At 38.4% G+C, this 26,905-nt stretch overlaps 1 protein-coding gene across 3 annotated transcripts in view; it reads left to right on the top strand.

Moving 5' to 3' along the window:
• CDH8 (cadherin 8) overlaps positions 1-26,905 on the top strand; it is a 255,600-nt gene that overhangs the window by 214,847 nt on the left and 13,848 nt on the right. For all 3 annotated transcript variants that reach the window (XM_070953109.1, XM_070953108.1, XM_070953107.1), the window contains 2 exons: positions 2,545-2,666; positions 13,120-13,237. In XM_070953109.1, coding sequence (XP_070809210.1) covers positions 2,545-2,666; positions 13,120-13,237 — 240 coding nt within the window. The remainder of the gene's footprint in view (positions 1-2,544; positions 2,667-13,119; positions 13,238-26,905) is intronic.

Genomic DNA, 26,905 nt, shown 5'->3' with positions numbered 1-26,905 from the left:
ATTTACATTCTTATTTGTTGATGTTTAAAAACTGTATTCCTTCCTTCAAAACCAGGTTTTCATTTTTTTTTCCAGGAGTAGCTCATGACGTACTAAACCATATATAAATATATATTAAAAAGTTCCTAATACAAGTGCACAATTAAGTATCCTAATTAAAATACATGGCACAACCTTTGAAAGCAAGACCTAGAGTAGTTGAGAAGTTTCTAAGCAGTATGCATGCTTAAAATTAGTTCATGCATTGATTAAACTGACTGAGAAAAATAAAATAAATTTAACTAACACCAAAAAGACAATCAGCTCAACTCTGAATATAAATCAGGGGTGACATTAACAAATCAGAAGGCTAGCATTGAAAGGACTAGTTCTAGGTAGCATCTTACAACTTCTCATCATGGGGGGACATTCAGTGTAGTGTTTCTGATGATCTTCCACTCTGAAATTAAAAAATAATAATTGTATTTCATGAACAAAACTTAGACTTAGATCCTCCCATGCTAGGTAACATGTCAGGCAGCAATGACTCAAATTTTCATGAGCAAAAGGAATAAACAAATAAAAAAAATCAACTTTCAGCTGTTTCTTAAGTAATCATCTTGGTGTGTCCATCTTGACAATTTCTGCACTCAATAAGTTTTTCTCTGGTGAGTTTAGCAAATTATATAGATTGTTTAATGAATCATTTTCCAGTTTCTAAGAAAAATAACTGTAGGTTTCATGTTTGTGGTTCAGATGAAAGGCAAACATTTGGGACCAGCCACAAGAGGCATAAATAATTTCTTCAGAAGCTTATCTAATTAATTGCATTTCAGTATAACCTCTCTAAAATTTGAACTGCCATTGTTCTGTTAATTTAGATAAAAGGAAATCTTGAGTGCTTAAATCTGACACTTGGCACTGAAAATTCAATGCTCTGTGTGTGTGTGTGTGTGTGTGTGTGTGTGTGTTTGTGCATATTTGTGATGTTCTGAATGTTCAGCTTGCATGTAACCGAATCTCACGCTGATAAAAATGTACATTATTTTTTTCGTGTTCGATGTAGACCATATATCGGTGAATGACAAAGTGATTCTCACTGTTGTTCTTTATATAGTTTCTGGCAGCTAGTAAGCAATTGAGATCAGTGGTGAAATTCAATTTTTTTTACTACCAGTTCTGTGGGTGTGGCTTTGTGGGCGTGGTGTGGCTTTGTGGGCGTGGCAGGGGAAGGATACTGCAAAATCCCCATTCCCTCCCCACTCCTGGGGGAAGGATATTGCAAAATCTCCATTCCCTCCCCACTCTGAGGCCAGCCAGAGGTGGTATTTGCCGGTTCTCCGAACTACTCAAAATTTCCTCTACTGGTTCTCCAGAACCTGTCAGAACCTGCTGGATTTCACCCCTGGTTGACATACTGACAAAGGCTGGCTGATTTATTCTTATGGAATTGCACAACACAGCCTTAACTTGCACCCAAATATGTGGAGCAAATGTATATCACTCTATTCTATCTTCAGCAAAATGTCACCTTCAAAGCCTGATTTTTCAAATGACCCCAAATGTTATTTATAAACAACAATAATAAACTAAAACAAACTGATTAGGTGGTCTCTGTTTTGAAACTTAACTGTATGAAACAAAACAGGAGATATATGTAAGTGAATACACATAGGAACCAGGAAATGAATTAAGAAAAGTATGATAAATTGTAGTTATAAATGTGAGCCAGACTTTTGCCCCTTCTTTGCATAATTTTCATGAGTTCAAAAGCCTACTTCTGTATCAAATAAATCAACCCCAGAATATTCTGACTACCTTGAATAAGTAGGAGATATTCTTTGTCCTTTTCTTTTTAATGATTCCCCTCGACTTCTATTATTTATACTATCCATGTTTTAGAACCCTTCTGACGGTTTTTTTAACCCTTCTCTCTCTCTCCCCCCCTCCATCTCTCCCCATCTCTCTCTCTCTCCCTTTCTCTCTCCCCCCTCTCTCTCCCTTTCTCTCTCTCTCCCTCTCTCCCTCTCTCTACCCTCTTCTCCCTCCCTCCCACCTTTTCTTTTCCCCTTTCCTTTTCACTAAGTTGAAATAATAGACGTGCAGTCGGGTTGGTGACTAGAGTAAAACGAGAAAGATAAGAATGAAAATAAATCTTGGTTGCTTACAGCCTCTCTTCCTCCATGCACAATGCCCTTTATCAATAAAACAACGCAAACTTCATCAGGAAGAAGTCATCTACCAATTTAATCCAGGATCTTCATCAACCTAATCTCCAGCAAAAGCTGTTTTCAGTAGTGATTTATTTGCTCTCTCTCTTTCTCTCTCCTTTGTTAAATACTAGCCTTTTCTTTATCGTCATTTCCTTCTCCCTCCAATTTGGAATCAATCAGCCCAATTATTAGAACTAGAAAAGGTTCATTGAGCTTTCAGCACCAAAAAAAAAAAAAAAGTATATCTACCTTGGGCCCTGGTTCTCATTAGTAGTATGGTATGAAGTGTGCTTACCTTTCTCTTTTCTTTTTTCTTTTTGTCCTCCCCTCTGCTGTGTTTTTCTTCTCTTAGGAAATCCTAGTCAAATATCTCGAGTACCTGTTGCTATCAAAGTTCTTGATGTAAATGACAACGCTCCAGAACTTGTATCCGGGAATGAAGCCTATTTATGCGAAAATGGAAAAACTGGAAAAGTAAATATGCCTTGGTTCTCCACCCTCTCTCTCTCTCTCTCTTTCTCTTTCTCTCTCTCTCTCTCTCTCTCTCTCTCTCTCTCTCTCTCTCTCTCTCATCTCTTGATTGCCTGTCTTTTGAACTGGTATGATGTGAAACTGGCCGTATTCCATTCAAAATTATCCTCTATTTAGTAACAGCAAGTCTTGACCATTTGTGTCACTCAACGGTATAGAGAGCCAATGTGAAATACCTATGGGGATTCTCAGTCATCCAGGCCATGGTTGTCTCAAAGTTGCTTTTTTCAAAAGGCAAGTGGACTTTCTTTGTTTTTCCTTGAAGATGTTTCACTTCTCAAGCTTCTTCAGTTCTGACATAACTTCTGAACTGTAGAAGTTTCTTGGTTGAGAAGCGAAACTTCTTCAAGGAAAAACAAGGAAAGTCCAGTTTTGAAAAAGCACCTTTGGGCCAATGTGGAAGAGTGTATGGTTAAAAGGTATGGACCTGAGGATCTTGGACTTGAGAAATCCAAGATTCATCCTTCAATCAGGAAAGCTGAGCAGGGTGACTTTAGTTCCCTACCCTATCCCCCACAGAGGACTTGTGAAAAGCTTGGGGAAGTGATTACTCTATAAGCCATCTAAAGATCCTAGAGCCATGATGGCAAACCTATGGCAAGTGTGCCACAGGTGGCACGCAGTGCCCCCTCTGTAGGCGTGAGCCATCGCCCCAGTTTGTCTCTGCCACCCATGCATGCGCGCCTCCCTCAGGCCAGCTTGTCGTCGGGCCTGTGCTGCATATGCAGGGAGGGCATGCAGGGGGGCACGTGGGCATGGGGTGGGGCACATGCATGCACTCACATTGCATTTTGGGGGTACGGGCCCGCACGCAAATGTGCTTGCTTGTTTTGGGCACTCGGTCCGGAAAAGATTAGCCACCACTGTCCTAGAGGAAAGCCAGAATATAAATCTAATAAATAAACTCTATAACCCTTTTCCCATCTTGGAATTCTCTGGTGTGTTAGATTCCTAATCCCATCACTTTAAGACTGCCACTGCCTTGGAATGATAGAAGTTCATGTTCAACATAAGTGATAGAGAAAATTGTCCTTTCCAGATGAGTTGTTTGATCAGATGGCCCTGCAAACACTCACCAAATGTCTATAGTGACCATCATTCAGGAAGACCCATGATGCTGGAGTGTGTTGAATGATATAATACACCCTTATCTCCTAGAAAGTGACATAGGACAAATAATTTTATAATCCACGGGTGACAGCAATCCACAGCTTTCTATGTACCTGATTTACTTTTGAGCAGTGACATTTTAATTTAAATAAACAGCAACTGACAGCATGTCACTTAAGTTGTTAATCCAACTAATTTTATGCCTTGTGGGGTTTGGCATTAAAATCACCATTTACCAAAACAGCTTGCCTGATAATAGACTCTGAATTTCCAGGCAGTTAAAACAAACAAACAACTACTACACTGAATAATAAGAGTAGTGAAACATGGCTTCCACATTTGATCTGAATTATATAATGATGGGCCCTTTTTTTTTATCCCTGTGATATCTTTCCTTCCTTCCTTCCTTCCTTCCTTCCTTCCTTCCTTCCTTCCTTCCTTCCTTCCTTCCGATAGTATACTTTTTGAGGTGACGGAGGCAGGGAATGAAACCTTACTATTATTTCACACTCTTCCTAACATTAAGCTAGAAAGGTACAAATACTGTTATTTCCTACAAAAAAAAACAACAACAACAATGCAAATACCCCTGCCAATTATCTTGCATGTATTTAGAAAGTAAGAAAGATAAAGCAAGAAACCTCCTTCAATCAGAACTTAACATTTAGCACAATTGTCTATGGAAATTCTCAATCATTCAGGTCATGGTTGTCCCAAAGATTCTTTTCAAAAAGCAACTACACTTTCTTGGGGTTTTTCCTTGAAAGCCTTTTGCTTCTCATCCAAGAAGCTTCTTCAGAACTCTTCTTCTGCACTCACATTCATGTCAGAAATACCAAGGTGCTGCAGGGTTGAAAGGATTAGCCGATGACATCACCATTGCCCAGGGAATGCCCCGTTGGGAGCTCCTTTCATGTCCCTTTTAATGTGCCTATGGAAGTGGTACCTATTTATCTACTCGCGTTGGCATGCTTTCAAACTGCTAGGCTAGCAGGAGTTGGAGCGAATGAGGAGAGCTCACCCCAGCATACAGCTGCACTCAGGTCTCAAACACAGGCTTGAAGATTGTCAACTCCGTGTTCTAATCAGGTGAGCCACCACACTTTTCTTTCAGAACTGAAGAAGCTTCTTGGATGAAAAACAAAATATTTTCAAGGAAAACAATCAAGAAAGTCCAGTTGCCTTTTGAAAAAATGCCTTTGGGACAATCTAGCATAATTCTTTTTTTTAAATTTCCTATTTAACATGCCTTATCTGAGCCATAGTGGCGCGGTGGCTAGAATGCACTACTGCAGGCTACTTCTGCTGCCTGCCGGATGCCTGCAATTTGGTACTTCAGATCTCACCAGGCTCAAGGTTGACTCAGCCTTCCATCCTTCTGAGGTGGGTAAAATGAGGACCCAGATTGCTGGGGGCAATATGCTGACTCTGTAAACCACTTAGAGAGGGCTGTAAAGCACTATGAAGCGGTATATAAGTCTAAGTGCTATTGCTAAGTGCTATTTGGGAGAAATCATCATTGGTTGATCTTTCATTTCACTCTGAATGATCGAGGAAGTGCTTGAGCTTCCTAGTTACCCCAAAATGAGGATTTTTCAAAGAATTATCTTTAGCATGGGAAGAAATACTGTAAGTGAGAAGAATCAGTGATTGATTGCTGCCCTATTAGGGCAAGCAGCCAATCCCATTCCAATCCCCCTCCCTGATCATACTTTCTGATTAGAAACCTACAATAAATTGTGGTGTTTTGTCTGTTAAACTGCTAAAAAGACTCTGTCCAAGGACATACTTGGTGAGCTGCATTAGAATGGAATATTTGTGGTGGTTCTAACTCAGGGGTGGGTTCCATTTACCTCCGCTACCAGTTTGCAACGGGAGCGTGCACATGCTCAGAAGCTTCTGCACATGTTCAGATTGTTCATGATGACATCCAGGCAAGTGGGCGGAGCCTCCCGCCGCCATTACTACCGGTTTGCAAGAACCAGACCGAACCGGGAGCAACCCACCACTGTTCTAACTTCTTCAACAGTTAGAAGTAATGGTAATATGATATTGACAAACAATGCATCTTACCAGTAAAAGATAATATATGTAACTCAGGGTTGAACTAGGGGTCTTTGCTGCTCTCTGAGCTTGGTTGTTTTCCTGAAGATGTTTCATTACCCAACAAGGTAACATCATTAATACTAGAAGGGAATGGGGAGTGAGCAAACCCCATTCCGTTCTAGCACTGATGACATTACCTAGTTGGGTAATAAAATGTCTGCAAGAAAATTGCCTAGCTCAGCAAGCACCAAGGACCCCTGCAAGAAATAGATTTGGAAGGAAGGAAATAACTTCAATTAGCGATGATAGGCTGAGAATTTCAGTGTATAATTTTATGTGGCATAATGAAAGGAAAACATAGCTGAGAGAAGAAGGCAGAGTTGCTGAAGGAAGGGCATGTATCAGTGGTGGGTTTCTACCGGTTCTACCTGCTGCTACCAGTTCGGGAGAACTGGTAGCAGTAGCGGCAGATGGCTCCGCCCACCCACCCAGACATCATCACGGAAGCTCTGTGCATGCGCGCACTCACATTTGTGAACTGGTAGATATATACTACTGGCAGATCTAAGATAGACTAGGGCTTAGGCTAGGGCTTCCCAAAACTTTTACTTCATGATCCATTACATACATCAGAAAATACTTTTATTTAAACATACCCATTGTAATTGGATTTGGATGACATGCATCGATACTCAAAAAACTCTTTTACCCAATTTGGGGTAATTTATCCAGGTCTGAGAAGCACTGCCTTAGGCTAAAAAGTAAAAGTGAATCTCTTAGAAGAAATGAATGAAAAAAGCAGATGGAGGTGGATGGAAACCAAAAAGAAAATCACACAACTTCTTAGGATAGAACACATCTCGGTAAACCACTTAATATTTAATTATACATACCAATTTCAATAAATCTCAGCACATCTATGTTGGCTTTACAAGGCGAGAATCCCTTCTTAACCCATCTCATGAATTAAAACGACAACACTGATAAACTGAAACTACCAACGTAAAGTTGAAATTATGCAAATTCAGTATTTAAAAAAATCCAACTTCCATGTGAAAGAAGTAAAAACGTTGAACTTTCTAACCTATCTCTTCTTCACTGTAATTAACCCTGCCCTCTTTTGCAGTTTTCCTGCTGCTCTTTTGGATCGTTTTAAGAAAAAAAAATAAAAAAAGAATTTGGAAATAGCAGGTCACGATTACTATAATCTAGCAAACCAGGATGCGACCATTTATGTTTCAGCCTTATGAATCATGAATCTAAGCTATATGTAACTGGGATTCGATACTGAAGAATAATTCAGAATGACACAAGTTTTTTAGGAGTATGAATAAGGACTTTTTAAAAAATAAAATTGTCAATTTGGTATGTAGCTATACCCAACAAAGTACCCTTGGAAAATACCTATTCAATTATAGATAGGTGCTTTCCTTTACTCTAAATCTGAATTCCCCAGGTTCTTCTTAAATCTCTATCGTATAACACAGAGGTCTTCAAACTTGGCAGCTTTAAGACTTGTGGAGTTCAACTTCCAGAATTCTCCAGCGAGCATAGCTAAGTTTGGGGACCCCTGGTATAACATGAAGGACAAATGCACTCATTTATGCATTTGCAGGCTAACTTACAGCTAAGTTAAATTGAGTTTGAATCACCTCAAGGGAGCTGATTACATCTCAACCTCTTAGAAAACCTGATTTGCAGTCTGTAAATATATGGAGTAAACTATCTGATGCAGTTCATTTCTCCATGTGTTCTATTTTGAATCCTGCTATAATTGAGAATGGCAACAACGGCTGCCAGTGATAGGAATGAATACATTAAAAACTGTTGATACACAACATTGCAAGATAAATTCTTTATGCTTTTATTCCAAATTTGTAACAGTTGACTGCTCAACTCAAATCTGCTGAAAAAGCATATTGCGTTGCATTGGGTGTTCTTTACGCAATTTTGCAGACTTAGGTGCCCCCTTCCCATCTTTGTTTTTACTCACCAGTCTAATATTAATTAATGTAATTAGTCACCAGTTGGAAAATGAAACTCCTACAGAAGAGTCATCATACCCATCATCTGAATAGGGAGAGAAATTGGACTGAGCTGAGAATGTCTTTTGAATTTCTCATTGAAAGCTTAGAACTTATTTATGCCTTGGAACTGGGGGAAGACGCTACAGAAATGGTGTTGTTTTTCTGTTCCATAATTTTTCACCATTATGATACCTGCGTTTGCCCACACTTAGTGATACAATGCATCATATGAATGGGGGTGGATGAGCATCTCAACTATATTTTGAATCACTTTTGAAAATCTGACGTGTGAAGGACATTTTTTTGTTCATCTAGTTCTTCTTCTTCAGGAAAAAAACTTATTCAGAAAAACATATTCAGTCTTTCTGTTTTGCAAATGTTTTGCAAAAGAAAAGAGAGGATTCTCAAGGATAGAGTACGGGTATTCTTGCATTTATTTAAGTACCTGGCCTACCTTTTTATATATGATTATCTCTGTACAATAAAAGCAACTGTGGCCAAGTACTGTCTGTGCACTCACTAGGCATTTTGATCAAGGAACAATCCACAGCCAATGGGATTCCATCCTTAGAAATGATAAAATATGGGGTTTTGTAAAGGGACACCAGAGACATTTTGCTCATGCCTTCATTAAAGCAAAGCTGTAAAGTCATTAAAATTTGCTATAATAAACAGATCAGGGAAACCCAACTTCAAACCAAAATTTGGCGATGGAGAATGCTGGGTGACAGCTATCTCATTTTTTTTCAGCCTAAACCTGTGGTGGGATTCAGCCAGTTCAGCCTAGTTCAGGCGAACTGGTTGTTAAATTGCTAGCTGGCCCTGGCCCTGCCCCTCCTCTCCCCTCCCCTTCCAGGAGTCCCCACATGTCCCGTTTTGGCTCCCACATAAGCACAGGGAGGCCCCAAAATGGGGCATGGGGTGTGTGGCACACTCTCCCTGCAGCCCATTTTTGCTAGCAGGAGGCTGCAGGGAGGCCTACTAGGCCCAAAATGAGGCATGGGGGATGGTGGTGTGCCACCCCACAGCCCATTTTTGCTCCCGGGGAGTGCAGGAGGCTGAGTGCTGCCTGTCACACTCCCTGGCCACACCCACCATGGCCACACCCACCCAGCCAGTCATTACGGCAGAGAACCGGTTGTTAAATTATTTCAATCCCACCACTGGCCTAAACTATCTCACCAGATTGTTGGTAGGATAAAATTAGGTGAGCTCTTCCTTCCCAACAACTTCGTCCTTATGGGGAATGGCTGGAACAATTCTCAAGCCATGACAAAGTTTTGTAGCCCAGCCTTTTACAGTTCTTTGAGGCAGTTTGAAACAGCAAAAATAAAAAAATAAAAAAAAATTGAGAAACAGGGAAAAATAGAAATATCAAGAAAATACCGGTCTTTCCATTTCTAACGTTGAAATTTCCAAGGTTAAAAAGTGACAACTAATTATTATACTGTAACCATGGTCAGTTATTAAGCAACCCCTCAGTGTTGAGATAAGTGAGGGGGAAGATGCAATAATGAGAACTCGATAGAATAGTGAGAACTGGTCAATGAAAAATTGTTTGGAGGTTGTAAGCTCAAAATACAAGCAGCTGCTGTTGTTTGCTTATTTTGCACATGGCAATGCTTTGTACATAGATCAAGTGAGGCGACAAGTGCTATGGGAACCCACACTCTTCATTTCTTCATTTCTTGATTTAGTTACGTGGAACAGCAAAGTGACATGTCCTTATTTGCTGAGAATATGAGGGCGTTTCTAGAGGATAAAATGAATTAATGAAAGCAACAGTGATGTTGAGTAACTTATGGCATAAGTACAGTAGAAGTTTGTATGGGAGCTAGATGGCAGGTTTTGAGGAAAAAAAACCTATCCATTCTACTGCTTTAATTTGAGAAAGATTAAGGCACCAGGCTTCTGGTCCATATAAGGGACAGGCAGTGTCAACCTGAACTATCAGTGGCAATTCAAATACCTAGTGCCGCATAACAGGGTGAGCTCCCATTACTTGTCCCAGCTTCTGCCAATCTAGCAGTTCGAAATCATGTAAAAAGTGCAAGTAGAAAAATAAGGACCACCTTTGATGGGAAGGTAACAGTGTTCCATGAGCCTTTGGCGTTTACTCATGCCGGCCACATGACTATGGAGACGTCTTCAGACAGCGCTGGCTCTTCAGCTTTGAAACGGAGATGAGCACCGCCCTCTAGAGTCAGGAACAACTAGCACATACGTGCGAGGGGAACCTTTACCGTTACCTCTGGTCCAGAGGTGGATTTCAGCAGGTTCTGACCAGTTCTGGAGAACCGATAGTGGAAATTTTGAGTAGTTCGGAGAACCAGTAGTAAAAATTCTGACTGGCCCCACCCCTATCTATTCTCTGCCTCCCAAGTCCCAGCTGATTGAGAGGAAATAGGGATTTTGTAGTAACCTTCCCCTGGATTAGGGTGGGAATGGAGATTTTGCAGTATCCTTCCCCTGCCACGCCTGCCAAGCCACACCCACCAAGCCATGCCACACCCACCAAGCCACACCCACAGAACCAGTAGTAAAAAATTTCAAAAACCACCACTGCTCTGATTCATAGATGTATCTCAGGGATGTAGGATAAAACAAAAATATCTCCCAAAGGTGAAGAGTTCTACCTCATGGCTTTAGGGCTTCAATATAAACCCCCAAATACAATCAGAAGTTCATCCTCCTTGTCCCCACAGAAAGATTCATAGCTATCATCAGGATGAGTGGGAAGTGGAAAACAAGGCAGGTTGGGTGTCTGTGGAGATTTTCAGGTCATCCAGGTCATAGTTGTCTTCTAGGTCCTTTTTCCAAAAGGCAAATGGACAGGGTTTTTTTTCTTGGAGGAAGAAGAAAAACATGTTTCGCTTTTCATCCGAAAAACTTCCATCGGTTCTGTCAGGATAGTGCAGGCTATGAAGTAATCAGAACTAATCCCTCCTTGGCTCCACCATCCTGCCAGAACCGATGAAGCTTCTTACATATTGCTGGATGAAAAGCAAAAAATGTTCTCCTTCCTCCTCAAGGAACTGGGTATGTCTAGTTTGATGAAAAGAAGGACTAGAGGAGACATGATAGCAGTGTTCCAATATCTCAGGGGCTGCCCCAAAAAAGTGGAGTTAAGCTATTCTCCAAAGTAGCTGAGGGCAGGACAAGAAGCAATGAGTGGAAACTAATCAAAGAGAGAAGTAATTTAGAACTAAGGAGAAATTTCCTGACAGTTAGAACAATTAATCAGTGGAACCACTTGCCTGCAGAAGTTGTGGATGCTCCAACACTGGAAGTTTTAAAGAAGATGTTGGATAACCATTTGTCTGAAGTGGTGTAGGGTTTCCTGCCTAAGCAGGGGGTTGGACTAGAAGACCTCCAAGGTCCCTTCCAACTCTGTTATTCTATTCTATTCTATTGTAAAAAGCAATCCAGTTACCTTTTGAAAAAAAGCACCTTTGTGACAAGGCAGGTTGAGGAATGCCACAGGCAGATCATGACAAGCTTTCGGAGTGTTGAATTGTGAGTCTGTCCAGACTCCCAATAAACTCATCATGACACAAATTTTAAATCAGTCTTGGTACAGAGCTAAGTGAATTTCTTCCTGTCCTTCCCAACATTAGAGAACACTAAAAAGGGGAAATAACATCTCCTTGAAGTTGGGGAAAACATATTCAGGTTCATGTTGTGGACAATCTGGAGGGAAACCAATTTTCTTCCACTTTCACAAGTTATATGTGAGTTAGAAAAATCCCAGGATGTTTTTGATATATTTCTGTTTTGTATTCCACTAGAGTTATTAAAAATAATTTTGTTCTGTTTTTTTTAATTCTCTGTCATTATTTTTAGCTGTCCCAAGAACCAAATTAGCATTGCAGTAACAATGTAATATTGTTACTGATTCCCAAACTTTTTCTTCAAAAAGATCGCTAGACAGAGATCTGCGGGCCCGTAAATATTGATCAGATATTGATCAGATAATAAATCAGCTATTGGGCATGTAGCATCTAAGGTACTAATGCATATGTAAACCTCATAAAACAGAAGCTTCTATATGTCTTTACATGGCCCAAATAACATGAAATCAACTAAAGTTTGGTTTTCTCACCTAAATGATTTACAGACTTTGGATAAGAATGACAAAAGCTTACAATTTAGTAATCTTGTTAGATTTTGATATCTACAATTCCTAAGAAACCAAAATAAAACCAAGATAAAATGCAGTTAAAAATCTAACGACAGCTAAAATAAGTGTTAAACAATGAAATTATATAATATAGTTTCAATTTTCCAATATCTGGAATAGGTTCATATCAAGAAACATTATGCTTAACAAACAGAATTATACTTACTGGTATACCCAAGTCATATTTTTGTTTGTTTTGTTTTATTTTCCCTTTGTGTATGTTATTGTACATGATTGCAAAGTGGGCATGACAAATTTAATTATACTGGAAAACACACAATCATCTTTGCTCTTTATGTTTTTGCTGATCAATACACAATTGGATTAAAGGGTTGCCAGGGTGAAATTTAGTCTATGATGTAGACACACAATGTATATATATGTAGACACACTAAAACTGCAAGTTAAATATTCACAAAAGTATAATGGGTGGGAAGTGTATATTCCTCACTTTTCTGTCCTAATTTAGCATGGACAAAAAAAATTGATAAATGCTTTGTTTCTGACCAGAAAGAGAGCACTAGAGAACTTAACTAAATATATTCTAACATGCAACGTAATATAGCTCAAATTACACATCCTAAGGATAGTCTTAAAAACACTTTAAGAAGTTCTATTTATATCGAAAGGAATTACTTTGAAGTCAACTGAGAACCATTTAAATCCATAGGATAATTAAGCATTTGCATGTCTTTTGCCCCTGAAATCAAGACCAATTAGTATCACTATTTCCCTGTCTCCATCATTCTCCAAAGCTTGGAAAAATAACACCTTAGAGAAAAAATTTTATCCCGAAAAGAACTATTGTGACTCTCCCATATTAAGATTTAACACATTTTCTTAGGAAAAAAAATCCCCTGATCCCGAAGACAATGTTATATGCTTTGAAAATTAATAAGAGAAAGTTCTTACATCAGAGGAGATAAATTGTCTTGTATTCCTCTTACTGCACACAAATTTTGGTCAGTTTCTAGCTAGTATTATGGTGAACATTTCAGATTTACATGTAAATATGTTTGGTTTTCTGCTTTAGGTCATTCATACCATGAGAGTAATTGACAAGGATGATCCCAAAAATGGAAACTATTTTGTTTATAACCTTCCATCTGAAATGGCCAACAACCCTAATTTTACAATTAAGGAAAATGAAGGTAATTTTTTTTTATTTATACCCCATCTTTAATAATAATATTATTAATGATAATGTGGGGAAAAGTTGGAAGTTGTATCTTTTACTATGTTCATGGCTTCATTTTGCTAATATTCTTAATGTCCTTCTCTGTTTTACCATGAACATTTGCCTTTAATTTTTATGACACGGTCAATGTTTGTTTTCAAGATATCTAGATGAGATGAAATAGATAGATGATAGATAGATAGATGTGTGTGTGTAAGAGAGAGATAGAGAGAATTAGACATAGACATAGAGAAATATAAAGATATCTAGATGAGATAGATAGATAGATAGATGTGTGTGTGTAAGAGAGAGAGAGAGAGAGAATTAGACAGAAACAGAGAAATATAAAAATATCTAGATGAGATAGATAGATAGATGTGTATGAGAAAGAGAGAGAGAGAATTAGACATAGACATAGAGAAATATAAAGATATCTAGTTGAGATGAGATGAGATAGATAGATAGATAGATAGATAGATAGATAGATAGATAGATAGATAGATAGATGTGTGTGTGTAAGAGAGAGATAGAGAGAATTAGACATAGACATAGAGAAATATAAAGATATCTAGATGAGATAGATAGATAGATAGATAGATAATAGATAGATAGATGTGTGTCTGTAAGAGAGATAGAGAGAGAGAATTAGACATAGAGAAATATAGAGATATAAAGATATGTATGATACATTGGATTACAGCAGATTATAGACACAATGATTACTTCACTTAGCAAAAAAATTCAGGCAATTTTTATATTGTAGTACATTTGTTGCTCGTTTTGATGTAACAGTGATTATTTGTATACATTATGGTATATTTCTTCACGGGCAAAGCAATATTGACTTCACATTTAACAAGGAGTGAAATTATTTCCAGTTGTACATTTTGCTGCTGTCCTATGGTATGCTCCTTCTGAATTCCGACTTAACGATGATAAACATCAATTTCAGAATCACAGCAGTTTTCTGAGGTTTCTGTTTTGATTTATTTGCCTCTTCCAACCTTCAGTAGGTTACTACATACGTTTAAAGAAATGAAACTGGAGCTAAGATAAAGTTTCTGGATAGATTCTTTTTCTTAGATGCATTTTTGTATACTTCTGGAACTATTTGCAAAATAGTTTGCAATAATAATAATAATAATAATAATAATAATAATAATAATAATAATAATAATGATAATAATAATGATAATAAACCACCTTACTCGGAACAGCTTACATCCTCCGACGATACCTTAACAGTTCCTAGGTCCTTGGTTAGGACTCGAGCTGCTGAGCTATTAACCAGCCTCAAAGGCTGTGAATCTCACTAAAGATTAAATAATAATAATAATAATAATAATAATAATAATAATAATAATAATAATAATAATAATGGAAATGGCCAGATAGAATTGCAAACCAAACTGAAAAGCCTTTTTGAAACCATAATTTATTCAAGATTTGAAAAGACATTAAAATGTCTCCTACTAATAAAGGAGAATATTTGTAGCTCAGGGTTGACATGAGGGATCCTTGGTATTTTCTGAGCTTGCTTGTTTTCTTGCAGATATTCCATTACCCAAACTAGGTAGCATCATCAGTGCTAATAAGGAGTGCTGTTTGTTGTCAGTTTATATTCTAGTGCCGTGATGGCAAACCTATCGCACGCATGTCAGAGGTGGCACGAAGAGGTGGCCGTCACCCCAGGTCAGACCTCTGTGGCATTTCTTTCGTGAGTTTCTGTTTCCCTGCAAACAACGAAAAAGAAGCTCACAAAAGAAAAAGATCTTACGTCTTGCCGTGCTGCCAGTGTTGGGATGCCCCACCTCCTGCCGGCCAGCTGATCTTCGGGTCTCTGCTGCATGTGTGCACATGTGTTGCATGCATTCGCACATCTCCACGTGTTCACCCACACCTTTCCGTTTGGGCATGCACATGTGCACAGTTTGGGCACTTGGGGTCTAAAAGGTTCACCGTCACTGTTCTAGTGGCTTGCCTGTCTAGTGGCTTGCTTGTCCCCTAATGATAAATTTATTCTCAGGCTCATCCTCTGTTAATAACAACATCAGGCTTGGGGTAGGGAAGAGAACTGTAGTTATGTATTCAAAAATTTTAACTGCTATTCACAATCGATGGTTTTCACTAATGGCCATGTCAAAGAAGGAGATGGAGATTTTAAAGTTATATCAATAGCCTAGAGTTTTGTTGGCTATGAATCACAGTGTAGTAGAACTGTGTAGTAATGTACTTTTAGTCTGCAGAACCATCCTTTTGAAGTCCTCGGAGTACCGGGGATTCTTGGGAATACTTGGGAACATCTAGAATGTTGTGGATGATTTTGGATACTATGCTTTAGTAACAAATTATTGCAGTTTCATAAAGAATCTACTTGTTGTGACCTAGGCCTACTGAGTCATTACAAGACACAATTAGTCCCAAATAAACCTCTTTTATTGTAACAGCTGAGAATTACCTTCATTCCCAGCTGAGTCCCAATTAGTTGCAAAACAAGTCCTTCGGAAGAAGTTCTTCGGGATAATCACCAACCTTTATCTTCTTTGACACCCTGCCAAAGGCCTTACTTGGCAAAGCCCCACGAAGATCAGAAACAAACAAGAGACGCCGACTGGAAAAAGAGTTAGCAACATTGCTTTCCTGAAAAAAGGCCGAAGTGCCTTTGTTTCTCTTTTAAGCCTTATGGGAGGGGCCAATCATCTCTTGGCCTTACTCCCAAGTCATCCCTTTTTCTTTAGCTGCTCTTGCCTTCTGGCAGCTCTGCATATGTGTACACTAGGAACAGGCTCCTCCTGTTCCTCTGCCTCTCTGCTGTCCAACTCTGGGAGCTCCGGAATCCATGCTCCCAGATGGCCCCGACCCCCTCTCTGCCTCCGATGCAGAGCCCTCATCCGGGCCTTCCCCAGACTCCAGGACTGGCCCATGTTCCTCCCCAGCCTCCTCACTGTCAGACTCTGCTGCCAGCTCTGCAGGCTGCTGGTGGACCTTCTTTAATTTTTCATTGAAAAATTGATGAAAAATTAAAGAATTTAGTATATTGATGCAGGAGGAAACCAGGCTGATGAAAAACATAAAGAGAAATTTTCATTGATGCTGAATCAATGCTACATATAAAACCAAAGTTCTTGTTTCCAGTAAATGGGTTTACACGTAGTAATTGTATGTTAGAGAGGGCATATATTTCATTTAGAATTTAGAAGAAATTTAGGCTCAGGCCACCTCAGTAACAGAACCAATTATCTGGAGAGATCAAAGATCTTAGCAAAAAAGAGGGATACGACAGCCATCTGTATTCATGCTCTACTTTGGACTTTTTTTGCATAAAACATGGGTCGGACCCCTCCTCCCTTTAATCATTCAAAGTGCCATTAAAAATGGCAATAAAGTAACTTATAACTGTGTGAAAGCAGCATAGCCTTGCATTTTTACAGCTTAAGTAACATATGTGCTAGTCGTTCCCGACTCTAACATATGTGCTAGTCGTTCCCGACTCTAGGGGGTGGTGCTCATCTCCGTTTCAAAGCTGAAGAGCCAGCGCTGTCCAAAGATGTCTCCGTGGTCATGTGGCCAGCATGACTAAATGCCAAAGGTGCACAGAACACTGTTCCCTTCCCACCAAAGGTGGTCCCTATTTTTCTACTTGCATTTTTTACATGCTTTCGAACTACTAGGTTGGCAGAAGCTGGGACAAGGAACAGAAGCTCACCCCGTTACGCAGCACTAGGGATTCGAACTGCTGAACTGCGGATCTTCCAATCGACAAGCTCAGTGTCTTAGCCACTGAACCACCATGCTAAATAATCCTTAACTCTCCCCTCCGATCAGTTTCCTTTCTGAAACTTCCTGCCCCTCTAAATTCAGTTGCCGAACGGCATAGGAACACTTTATCTTTAAATAGATATGATGCTATTTTTGTATGACTTGATGACATTGCATTAAGTAAATAACCTTTATTCTGGGGAAGCAATGCCAAGACTTGCAATTTTTTTTAAAAGTCATCATTATCTCCCATTTAATAGATTTTGAAATACGTACATTCAAACTTACTCATTAAATCAGCATGCTGGTAGCTGAATTATTATAGAATCTTTTCACTTCGGGTAAATAATGAATTATTGGAGAACAGAGGCAACAGCAAGCTAACCATTTGTTCAAGTTTAGTGATGTGAGATTTGATAAAGGGTCCAATTGACTATAGAGCCAGGATGTAAATAATCATACAATGTAATCCTGATTACATTGCCTTGTAATCAGGGATGGATTGCTGGGGGTTCGCAGGGGTTTGGGAAACTTCTAGCTAAGATTGTGTGAAGTTTGGAGAACCCCCAATTCCCACTCCTGGCTGGCCCCGCCCACCCTGCCACTCCCCTCCCAGGAGTCCCCACGCGGCCCATTTTGGATATAGGTAAGTGCAGGGCAGGCGTGGAGGTTCAGGGAGGCTGAAAAACAGGCCTACTGGAAGTTTAGGAACCTCTTGCTAAAATGTTTGAAGCCCACCTCCTGCTTGTTAGATTATTCCAACTGCGAAAGGCACAGCTGTTAAAATGTCTTTCCTGCTTTTAATACCCTAAAAAGATTGATGATGATGAAGGTTTATTTTTCTGTTCTGCTCAAAGAAACCCTGAATAGTATACAAGGAAAAAAAGGAACCGTTAAAAAAAGGAAAAGCCTGCTGCAAAAAAATAAATCAGTAATAAAGCAATCACCCATAAAGTAAAAAAACAAGTCAGAAAACAATTCTGAAAGTGCCAACCTTAAATTCATTGGAAAAGGCAGTCTAAAAAGTACAGTTGGTTGGTGTAGAACAAATATCTGGATAAAGAAGGATGTCAGATAGAGAAGGGCAGGATCAAAATGACAAAATCCAGGAGCCTGGATAACTCAGCAGACTAATGCATTGTAATTTAACTCCAGCTGTCTGCAATTAGTAAGTTCGAATCTTGCCAGGCTCAAGGTTGACTCAGCCTTCCATCCTTTCTAAGGACCCAGTTTGTGGGGGCAATAAGCTGACTTTGTAAAATATACAAAAGTATGAAGGCTATTGCTTAACGCATTGTAAGCCGCCCTGAGTCTCCGGAGAAGGGCGGCATATAAATCAATTTTTTTTAAAAAAGCAATATTGTATTGTTGCAACACAAGATCCAACCCTTTATCTGTGCTTAAGTAACCCACATACTAAAGAACAGTACCAGCATCATATTATTGTGGTACTGCTTTCATAATTTGACTGTCCCCACATGCACCCCTTGCTAACTCTGTGTCCAGGATTGTTTTGAAAAAGGCTCTCTACAATCTATTTAAACTAAATATACCTAAAGACATTTCATAATTAATATGCTAACACCAGAAAGACTCAGAACAGTACAGAACCCATCATTTTAGTACATTGTTGAATTTTTGGAGGAAGCATTGCATGCTTTACACAACCCGTTTTTGATATATTCTTTCCAACATTTTGTAGGAAAGTGTTTACTAATCTATTTTGTTGTTTGTTACTTGTATGACCAGTTTGGTCTATGTGTGAGCCAGTTTGATCAAGGCGATTAAGGCACCTGTCTATAAACCAGGAGACTTGAGATCTAGTCTTGCCTGAGATGTGAAAGCTAGCTGCATGACTTTGGGCCATTCCCTCTTTCTCAGTCTGCATCATCAGGCCTGGGAAACAATCTAGTCAGTCAGTTCCTGTTGCGATGGAAAGGATCAAGAATTGGAATTTTAGAATTTTTATTTTTTTTTAATTGGCCAAGTGTGATTGGATACACAAGGAATTTGTCTTGGTGCATAAGCTCTCAGTGTACATAAAAGAAAAGATACATTCAAAAAGATACTTCTTTTTTGATCAACATGGTTGATCAAAAAGAAAGCAGACCTTGCAATTGGGGGAAAATACTAGGAGGAGGAGGAGGAGGAGGAGGAGGAGGAGGAGGAGGAGGAGGAGGAGGAAAGATTAGATAGATAGATAGATAGATAGATAGATAGATAGATAGATAGATAGATAGATAGATAGATAGATTGGTTTTGGTGGGTGAGTGGACAGACAGAAAGACAGATATAGATGATAGATAGATCTTTATTTATAGGGAAACATGTTTTCTTTATCACAGGAACATCCTGTTGAAAAATTGGATTTGTCCTTGGACTTCATCCATTCCTCCCACTGTGTTCTGCACAATTGTCTTCACTTTTTTTTTTTTTTTTTTTGTAACCACAAGATTATTGTGGCCCATGTCTCCGTTGTTTATTCATTTGATTTTCTGTTGTATTAAGCATGGACATTTTAATGGAGCTTATGCTTTCCAGGGTTTTGTGTTCATTTTTCTCAACATTCATTTTTTGTGGATACAAAAACATTTGGGTGTATTCGGATTTTGGCTTGGAAACATCTGGAACATCACTCTGGATGTACTTTAGCAATAGTGGTATAAACTGCATAAATTCCTGTAAAACTTCAATGGGAAGAAAATATTAACTTCATTATCAACCACCTTAATATTCCACAATAATTTCCTAAATTTAGTCATCAATGTATTTTTTTTTAAAAAAAAATCAATTACACAGAAGAATAAATGTTAGGAAAAAAATTGCAGCAAAGACATATATTAAGGAATAGTGCTTGCAAACACATAGGCAAATATTTACTCACAGGAAAACACAAACATAATATGCAATTGCTTTCCCTTTTTTTAAAAAAAACGGAATTTACTAACTGATGTAGAAGAAAATGAACCTTTACTTGGAAAAGGGGTGCGCTGTGTGAGAAAGAGAGAGGGAGAAAGAAAAGAAACTATTAAATGTGCCAGTTTTATATCATTCATATCTATGTGCCAATCATTTGTTCTTCCTCTGGAGTATTGCTGTATTTAATATTCTCCAACTGTGGATTGCTGGTGAGAATATGAATTAATTTCTCCTCAACCTGTCCAGCTATACTTCTTCTTTTTTATTATTAACCATTGGGGTCCGGTAGATGATAAATCAATGGATATTCCTGCAGATAAGCCTTCATTTGAAGTCTTGGAAAGCTGGCAAACATTCTTTTGATACAGCTATTATACAACCTGGGAGGAGGAACATGTGATCTAAAGGCATTTAAATTAGTCACCTGCCTTGTCACCTTTGAGCCGTTAAAAATCCCCCTCCACAGTGAAGTTCTTTGGTGAATGATTTAATCCGTTTCTCGTGGCTTTTATGATGAGATGGATGCTTGCAGCCCTGAAGATAGAATTGCCAAGAAAGCTGGTCATTATGTGGGGTGGACTTGGATGGATTTTATTCAGTAGCTGAATGGCAAATTAAATCAATGTAAATGTCTCAAGAATACTAAATTCAAGCTTTACTAAGGGCTTTACTGGGAAATAATCTTCTCTTTCAAGCACACTTTTCCGGTATTGAACTCAGAAATAACTTTTCTCCAGGGAAGGAAAAATTCATTTCTATGGTTCTAGATATTTTCCTTCTCCTTTCCATAATTATTAAGTATAGCTCTCACCTTACAGCACGAACAAGTAAATGAGAAGATCTGATTGACTCATATCCAATTATTCTTATGCCTTCAAGTTGAGTCCAGTTCCTACTGATTCTATGGATTGAGGTTTAACCAACCTTTAATTGTAACCCATACAAGGGTTTTTCTAAGGACATTCCAGTAATCTCTTTAATCCATCCATTTTATTCATTGTTTTCTCCTTTTACTTGCCTCAATTCACAAAGCTTAATTATTTCTAGCCCATTTTCAATTTACATAGTATGCACAAAACATACCTTAGTATAAAGGTAGTTTTAACACTGTCTCCAAAACCATAATATGAATGCTTCTCTCTTTCTATCACTTCATCTAAAGATCCAGGATATCGGTTGGCCAAGTGCCTCTAGAAAGCTCACGACATCAAATAATTGTTTTATTTGATATATCATCAGAAACATTAGGTGTTCGTTAACATGCTACCTCTGTTATGTCATTTTATAAAAAATGTCATGCCTAAATGGCCATTTCCTTTAATTAATCAATTAATTAATTAGGAAGGGCCTGGTGGCTCAGCAGACTGATAGCATTGTGATTAACACCAGCTGTCTGCAATTACTGTAAGTTCGAATCTCACCAGGCTCAAGGTTGACTCAGTCATCCATCCTTTCTAAGGTAGGTTAAATGAGGACCCAGTTTGTGGGGGCAATAAGCTGACTTTGTATAAATATAAAAAAGTATGAAGGCTATTGCTTAACACATTGTAAGCTGCCCTGAGTCTCCGGAGAAGGGCAGAATATAAATCAAGTTAAAAAATAATAATAATAATAATCACCTTTTAATTAAAAAATGTTGCTTATAGATTGAACTATTTGAAAGGCTTTCAATTTTATTTTGTTTGATAATTTTATCTGAGTTATTGATCAGAGTTCAGGAGATTTGAAGATTCAGTTGAATGAACTTTGAATCAAATCGCCAAAGCAACATTTTGCAAAGCTTTAGTATCTTCTAATGAGTTATAAGAAATCAAAGTAGCAGTCTGACATAAAACTGATTTTGTTTTTTTATTTTATTTATGGGGGGGTGGTTTGGATCACAAACAGTTGGAAACAATTGATCAACATTTACTATGACTATTCCTGGCGATGTGTCAAATTTAAATGGATGGTTCTCTTTTGCTCCCGTTATCAGTCTTGGTCTAAGAAAACATAATAGAATAGAATAGAATAGAATAGAATAGAATAGAATAGAATAGAATAGAATAGAATAGAATAGAATAGAATAGAATAGAATACTTTATTGGCCAAGTGTGATTGGACACACAAGGAATTTGTCTTGGTGCATACGCTCTCAGCGTACATAAAAGAAAAGATACATTCGTCAAGAATCATAAGGTACAACATTTAATGATAGTCATAGAGAACAAATAAGCAATCAAATCATATCAGGAAACAGTCAATATACAGTAAATCTTAAGGATACAAGCAACAAATTTACAGTCATACAGTTATAAGTGGGAGGAGATGGGTGATAGGAATGATGAGAAGATTAATAGTAATAGTAATGTAGACTTAGTAAATAGTTTGACAGTGTTGAGGGAATTATTTGTTTAGCAGAGTGATGGCATTTGGGAAAAAAACTGTCCTTGTGTCTAGTTGTTCTGGTGTGCAGTGCTCTATAGCGTTGTTTTGAGGGTAGGAGTCGAAACAGTTTATGTCCAGGATGCGAGGGGTCTGTAGATATTTTCACAGCCCTTTTTTTGACTTGTGCAGTATACAGGTCCTCAACGGAAGGCAGGTTGGTAGCCATTTTTTTTTCTGCAGTTCTAATTATCCTCTGAAGTCTGTGTCTGTCTTGCTGGGTTGCTGAACCAAACCAGACAGTTATAGAGGTGCAGAGGACAGACTCAATAATTCCTCTGTAGAACTGGATCAGCAGCTCTTTGGGCAGTTTGAGGTTCCTGAGTTGGTGCATACTTACTTCAGACTTCCATTTGATCAGGGAACTCTGTAATTGACTTTGAATCTGTTATGATCGCTTGGGTCCTTCAATCTGAAGGTTGCAGTGTTGTTAGTATAAAATAAAGGGAAGTCTCTTTATGTGTTTCCTTGAGTTCCTTACAGAAATACAAATAAAAGGAAAGAGAATACTTTGGTTCTGATGTAGGAAAAGGACATAGGATGGCTTGGGCAACTTTCTCCCTTTCATGTATTTTATTAAAGATGCCCATCTTTTGTCATTGGCTATGCTGATAAAAGTTAATATGCTTTGAAAGCTAAAACTTCTAGAGAGCAGCACTATGTCAAGTTCCATTAGAATAGAGTTTATAGGAGCATATAACCGTCTTTTGATTTTTATGACCATTGGATGGAAAACCAGAGTAAGTACTGACTGTTTTCCATGAAGTTAATGATTTTTCTCTACTATAATAAAAAATTATGACTTCCGGATCTTTTGAAGAGGTGCATGGTTAAGGCTTTGAAAGACCATGATCAGCCTGAGAGCCCCTAGTTGTATACTTGCTGTGCTCAGAAAATGAAAGGATCTTCTAAGCCAGAATGTTATATAGAAAACAGAATTCCTGACGGTCTTAATACCAGCATACAATGATGATGATGTTATCCATTCAGTCATGTCTGATGCTTAGCGATTTTATGGACCAGGTCTCTCCACGTCTTCTGATCTTTCACTACTTCTTTGAGTTTTTCTATGCTTTGGCTTGTGTGTCATCTTTGATAGTGTCCAGCCATCATGTTCTTTGACCACCTGGTTTCCTTTTACCGCTAACTCTTCCAAACATAATTGCTTTCTCTAGTGAAATTCCTTGCACGACACAGCCAAAATAAGTGAGACACAATGTTGTGTTTTTTTTCTAAATATATATACTTTATTAAATTTCTGCATAAGATAAAATATAAAAGAAAAGAAAAGAGAAACGTAGAAAGAAAATAAAGAATAGTGAAGGGATAGATTAGAGTTAGAGCACTGGTGCAATCCAATTTTTTTTACTACTGGTTCTGTGAGCGTGACTTGGTGGGGATGGTGAGGCTTGGTGGGCGTGGCAGGGGAAGGATATTGCAAAATCCCCATTCCCTCCCCACTCCTGGGGGAAGGATATTGCAAAATCTCCATTCCCACCCCACTCTGGGCACAGCCAGAGGTGACATTTGCCGGGTCTCAGAACTACTCAGAATTTCCACTACCAGTTCTCCAGAACCTGTCAGAACCTGCTGGATTTCACTCCTGAGTTAGAGTTCCTAACTTTTGAGAAATTTCCTCAAAAAAAAAAGGTCAAAGCCAAAAGAAAAAAAAATGCAAAAGTACTAGGAATACAGCCTAGAACTGATCCTATAAGGATCATATTCTCTTGTACTAAATGTCAGAGAAAAGTTTTGGCACGCTTTAGAGACAATTATCTACATGAATCTAAAGTTCAGACATTTTGAAAGGCACAGAATTGAAAATTAAACAGATAATTATTTAAAGTTCATTTTGTTCCAAAGGGGATGGTTAAAGTGGGAAGGGTGGAAAAGAAATATTCAACATGTCATTCTTTTCTATCTGTTTAGGATCAGCTATCCAGTGTCAAAGGTTTTAAATATTTGATTATCTCCATGTCATATTTCATTATGGAGAATAGCGGTGTCATTTGATGGGCCAAAAACACATTGTTTTTCTTCTCTTCCTGTTTTACATTTTTAAAAAAGAATATTTCTGAGCGAGAAATGGTGACATTTGGCATTCAAGGTGGCTAAGACATTGACTAATTGTCCCTGAAAGCTAATTTTATTTTATCTTATTTTAGATTTATATAGCTGCTGAAATTATGAACTCCAAGCCAGAGTGAATCATAAAACTATGCCAACATCAAAAAATAAAGTTAAAAAGAAAACCATTACATTCTCTATCAGAATAGCAATAGCACTTAGACTTATATTTTACAGCACTCTCTGGGTAGTTTATGATGTCAGCATATTGCCCTCAACAATGTGGGCATAATTTTACCAACCTCAGCAGGATGGAAGGCTGAGTCAACCTTGAGCCTGTCCAGATCAAATTCCAGAATCCAGCTTCTCAACAGAAAATTCTGTGTGGAAATTGTGGATTCTTAAATGTTGCTCCTATTAAATCATCAATGTCATCATCATCATTTCAGATCAAATGGTTCCAGTGAACCAAGACAAGGTGATTCTTTGACTGAATTTGGGATACTTTGTAGTAATATTTGTTTCCTGTGCGTCAGAAGAAGCCAAACTAAATGAGCAAACTGAAATTATAAAACAGTTTCTGCATTTGCGTTGTAGTTCTAGAAGATTTGTAATATAAAATGTTATGGCGGCCATCGATTTGGTGTTTTTCCAGAACATATGTTATACATTTTTGATGTTTACTGAAAATTTGTTATTTTACATTAATGAAAATGTCTACATGTCTACAGCTCGGTTACCACAACATTACCCTTTAAAACAGCTTATAAAAGTGATAACATCAAGTAGTATAATTTATTTTAATCAGCCTTCTGGCTGAATAGGACGATTCGGCCTTTCTTGTCAAGCTCATATTAAGAATCTTTCTCATAAAGAATGTATTGTGCCTGGTTTCTGTGACCTTTGTATTATACGCTTTAAAGCATGTGATTCTTTCTAAGCTATTTGGTCAACCTAAGTCTTTTTTTTCCCCTCTTTGCTTCTGCTGTTAGTTGCTCCAGATTCCTTGAAAAGAAACGTGAGTCCAGATAGATTGCCAGTAAAAAGGCTCAAAGGTGTTTAAATGTCCCCTGGAGCTACAATTACTTTTGAGTCGTGATATTCTTTGTACATTATATGCATGTGATTTGGAAGCAGGTCTGTGCTGAAAACAAAATTCATATGCTGTTATTAGAATAATAAAATAACTTGAACTTTACCTTAGACCCCAGGCAGTGGTGGGATTCAATTTTTTTTACTACCAGTTCTGTGGGCATGGCTTGGTGGGTGTGGCTTGGTGGGCGTGGCAGGGGAAGGATACTGTAAAATCTCCATTTCCTCCCCACTCCAGGGGAAGGATATTGCAAAATGTCCATTCCCATCCCACTTCAGGGGAAGGATACTACAAAATCCCCATTTCCTCCTGATCAGCTGGGACTCGGGAGGCAGAGAATAGATGGGGGCAGGGCCAGTCAGAGGTGGTGTTTACCGGTTCTCCGAACTACTCAAAATTTCCGCTACTGGTTCTCCAGAACTGGTCAGAACCTGCTGAATACCACCTCTGGATCCAGGTATTAATTTTTTGGATTCAGAACTGGTTTGTACGTTGTCTTAGTGTTTTCTCATACTTTCTGGCTTGGTTAGCTATTCAGCTACCTCCATGACCTGACCAATTCTCTGGTTACACATTATTTAGGAAATGTCTCAGCCCATTCCATTAAATGTATCTTTATTTAGAAGCCTTGCATTCTCTTTGCGACTAAATCTGAATAGTATAGGCTGGAGCCTTGCCATATTGATTCCAAATTTTGTTGGCAAAAAACTGGAAATGATCTAAGAAGATGGAATACAGCCTATGAAAAACCTACAGAAAATGCTAGGCTGTAATTCTTAGGATCCTTTCACTTTAATGATAGTGGCCAGGACAAAATTGTATGGAATGATAAAACTGGGAAAGTGTACTGTTGTCCCCAATTCGGGTGTGAGCCTGGTGCTGAAGCCAATGATAGACGCCAGACATGAGGTGCAGGTTTTCTGACTGCTTTTTATTGGAGTACTCCAAGGAAAAGGGCTCCTGGCCAAAATGCCAAGAACCAAGAACAAAGGATTAAGAAAGCTTTATACATTTTCACTAAAAGAGAAGGCAGGACAAGGTGAGATAATAAAAAATATCATCTAATAAACATTTTAGTAATAATTCTACAATTTGTTCTATTGGTCTCTAGCTGTCCCTGTTCCTAAGCCTTGGCTAATGAATGCCACAGGAGTTATCTAGTACACATTTAATTGGTTGCAGGCCATCTGTATTCCTAATTTTTAGCAGAGGCCTGCAAGTTGTCTAACTTTTGTTACTTTTATCAGCTTTCTAACTACCCAGAATTGTTACAAGATTTACATATGCATATTTCCTGTAGATAAACATTCTTTGTTCTTGCCAGACATGCAATTACAGGCTTCCTGATTTACTTTGAAGTATGTGTCATGACCTGGCTTT

This window comes from Pituophis catenifer, unplaced genomic scaffold (genome assembly GCF_029215685.1).
Source record: "Pituophis catenifer annectens isolate HBS135680 unplaced genomic scaffold, rPitCat1.0.hap2 SCAF_13, whole genome shotgun sequence".
NCBI classification, from domain to species: domain Eukaryota; kingdom Metazoa; phylum Chordata; class Lepidosauria; order Squamata; family Colubridae; genus Pituophis; species Pituophis catenifer.
This window is presented reverse-complemented; position numbering and strand designations above follow the sequence as displayed.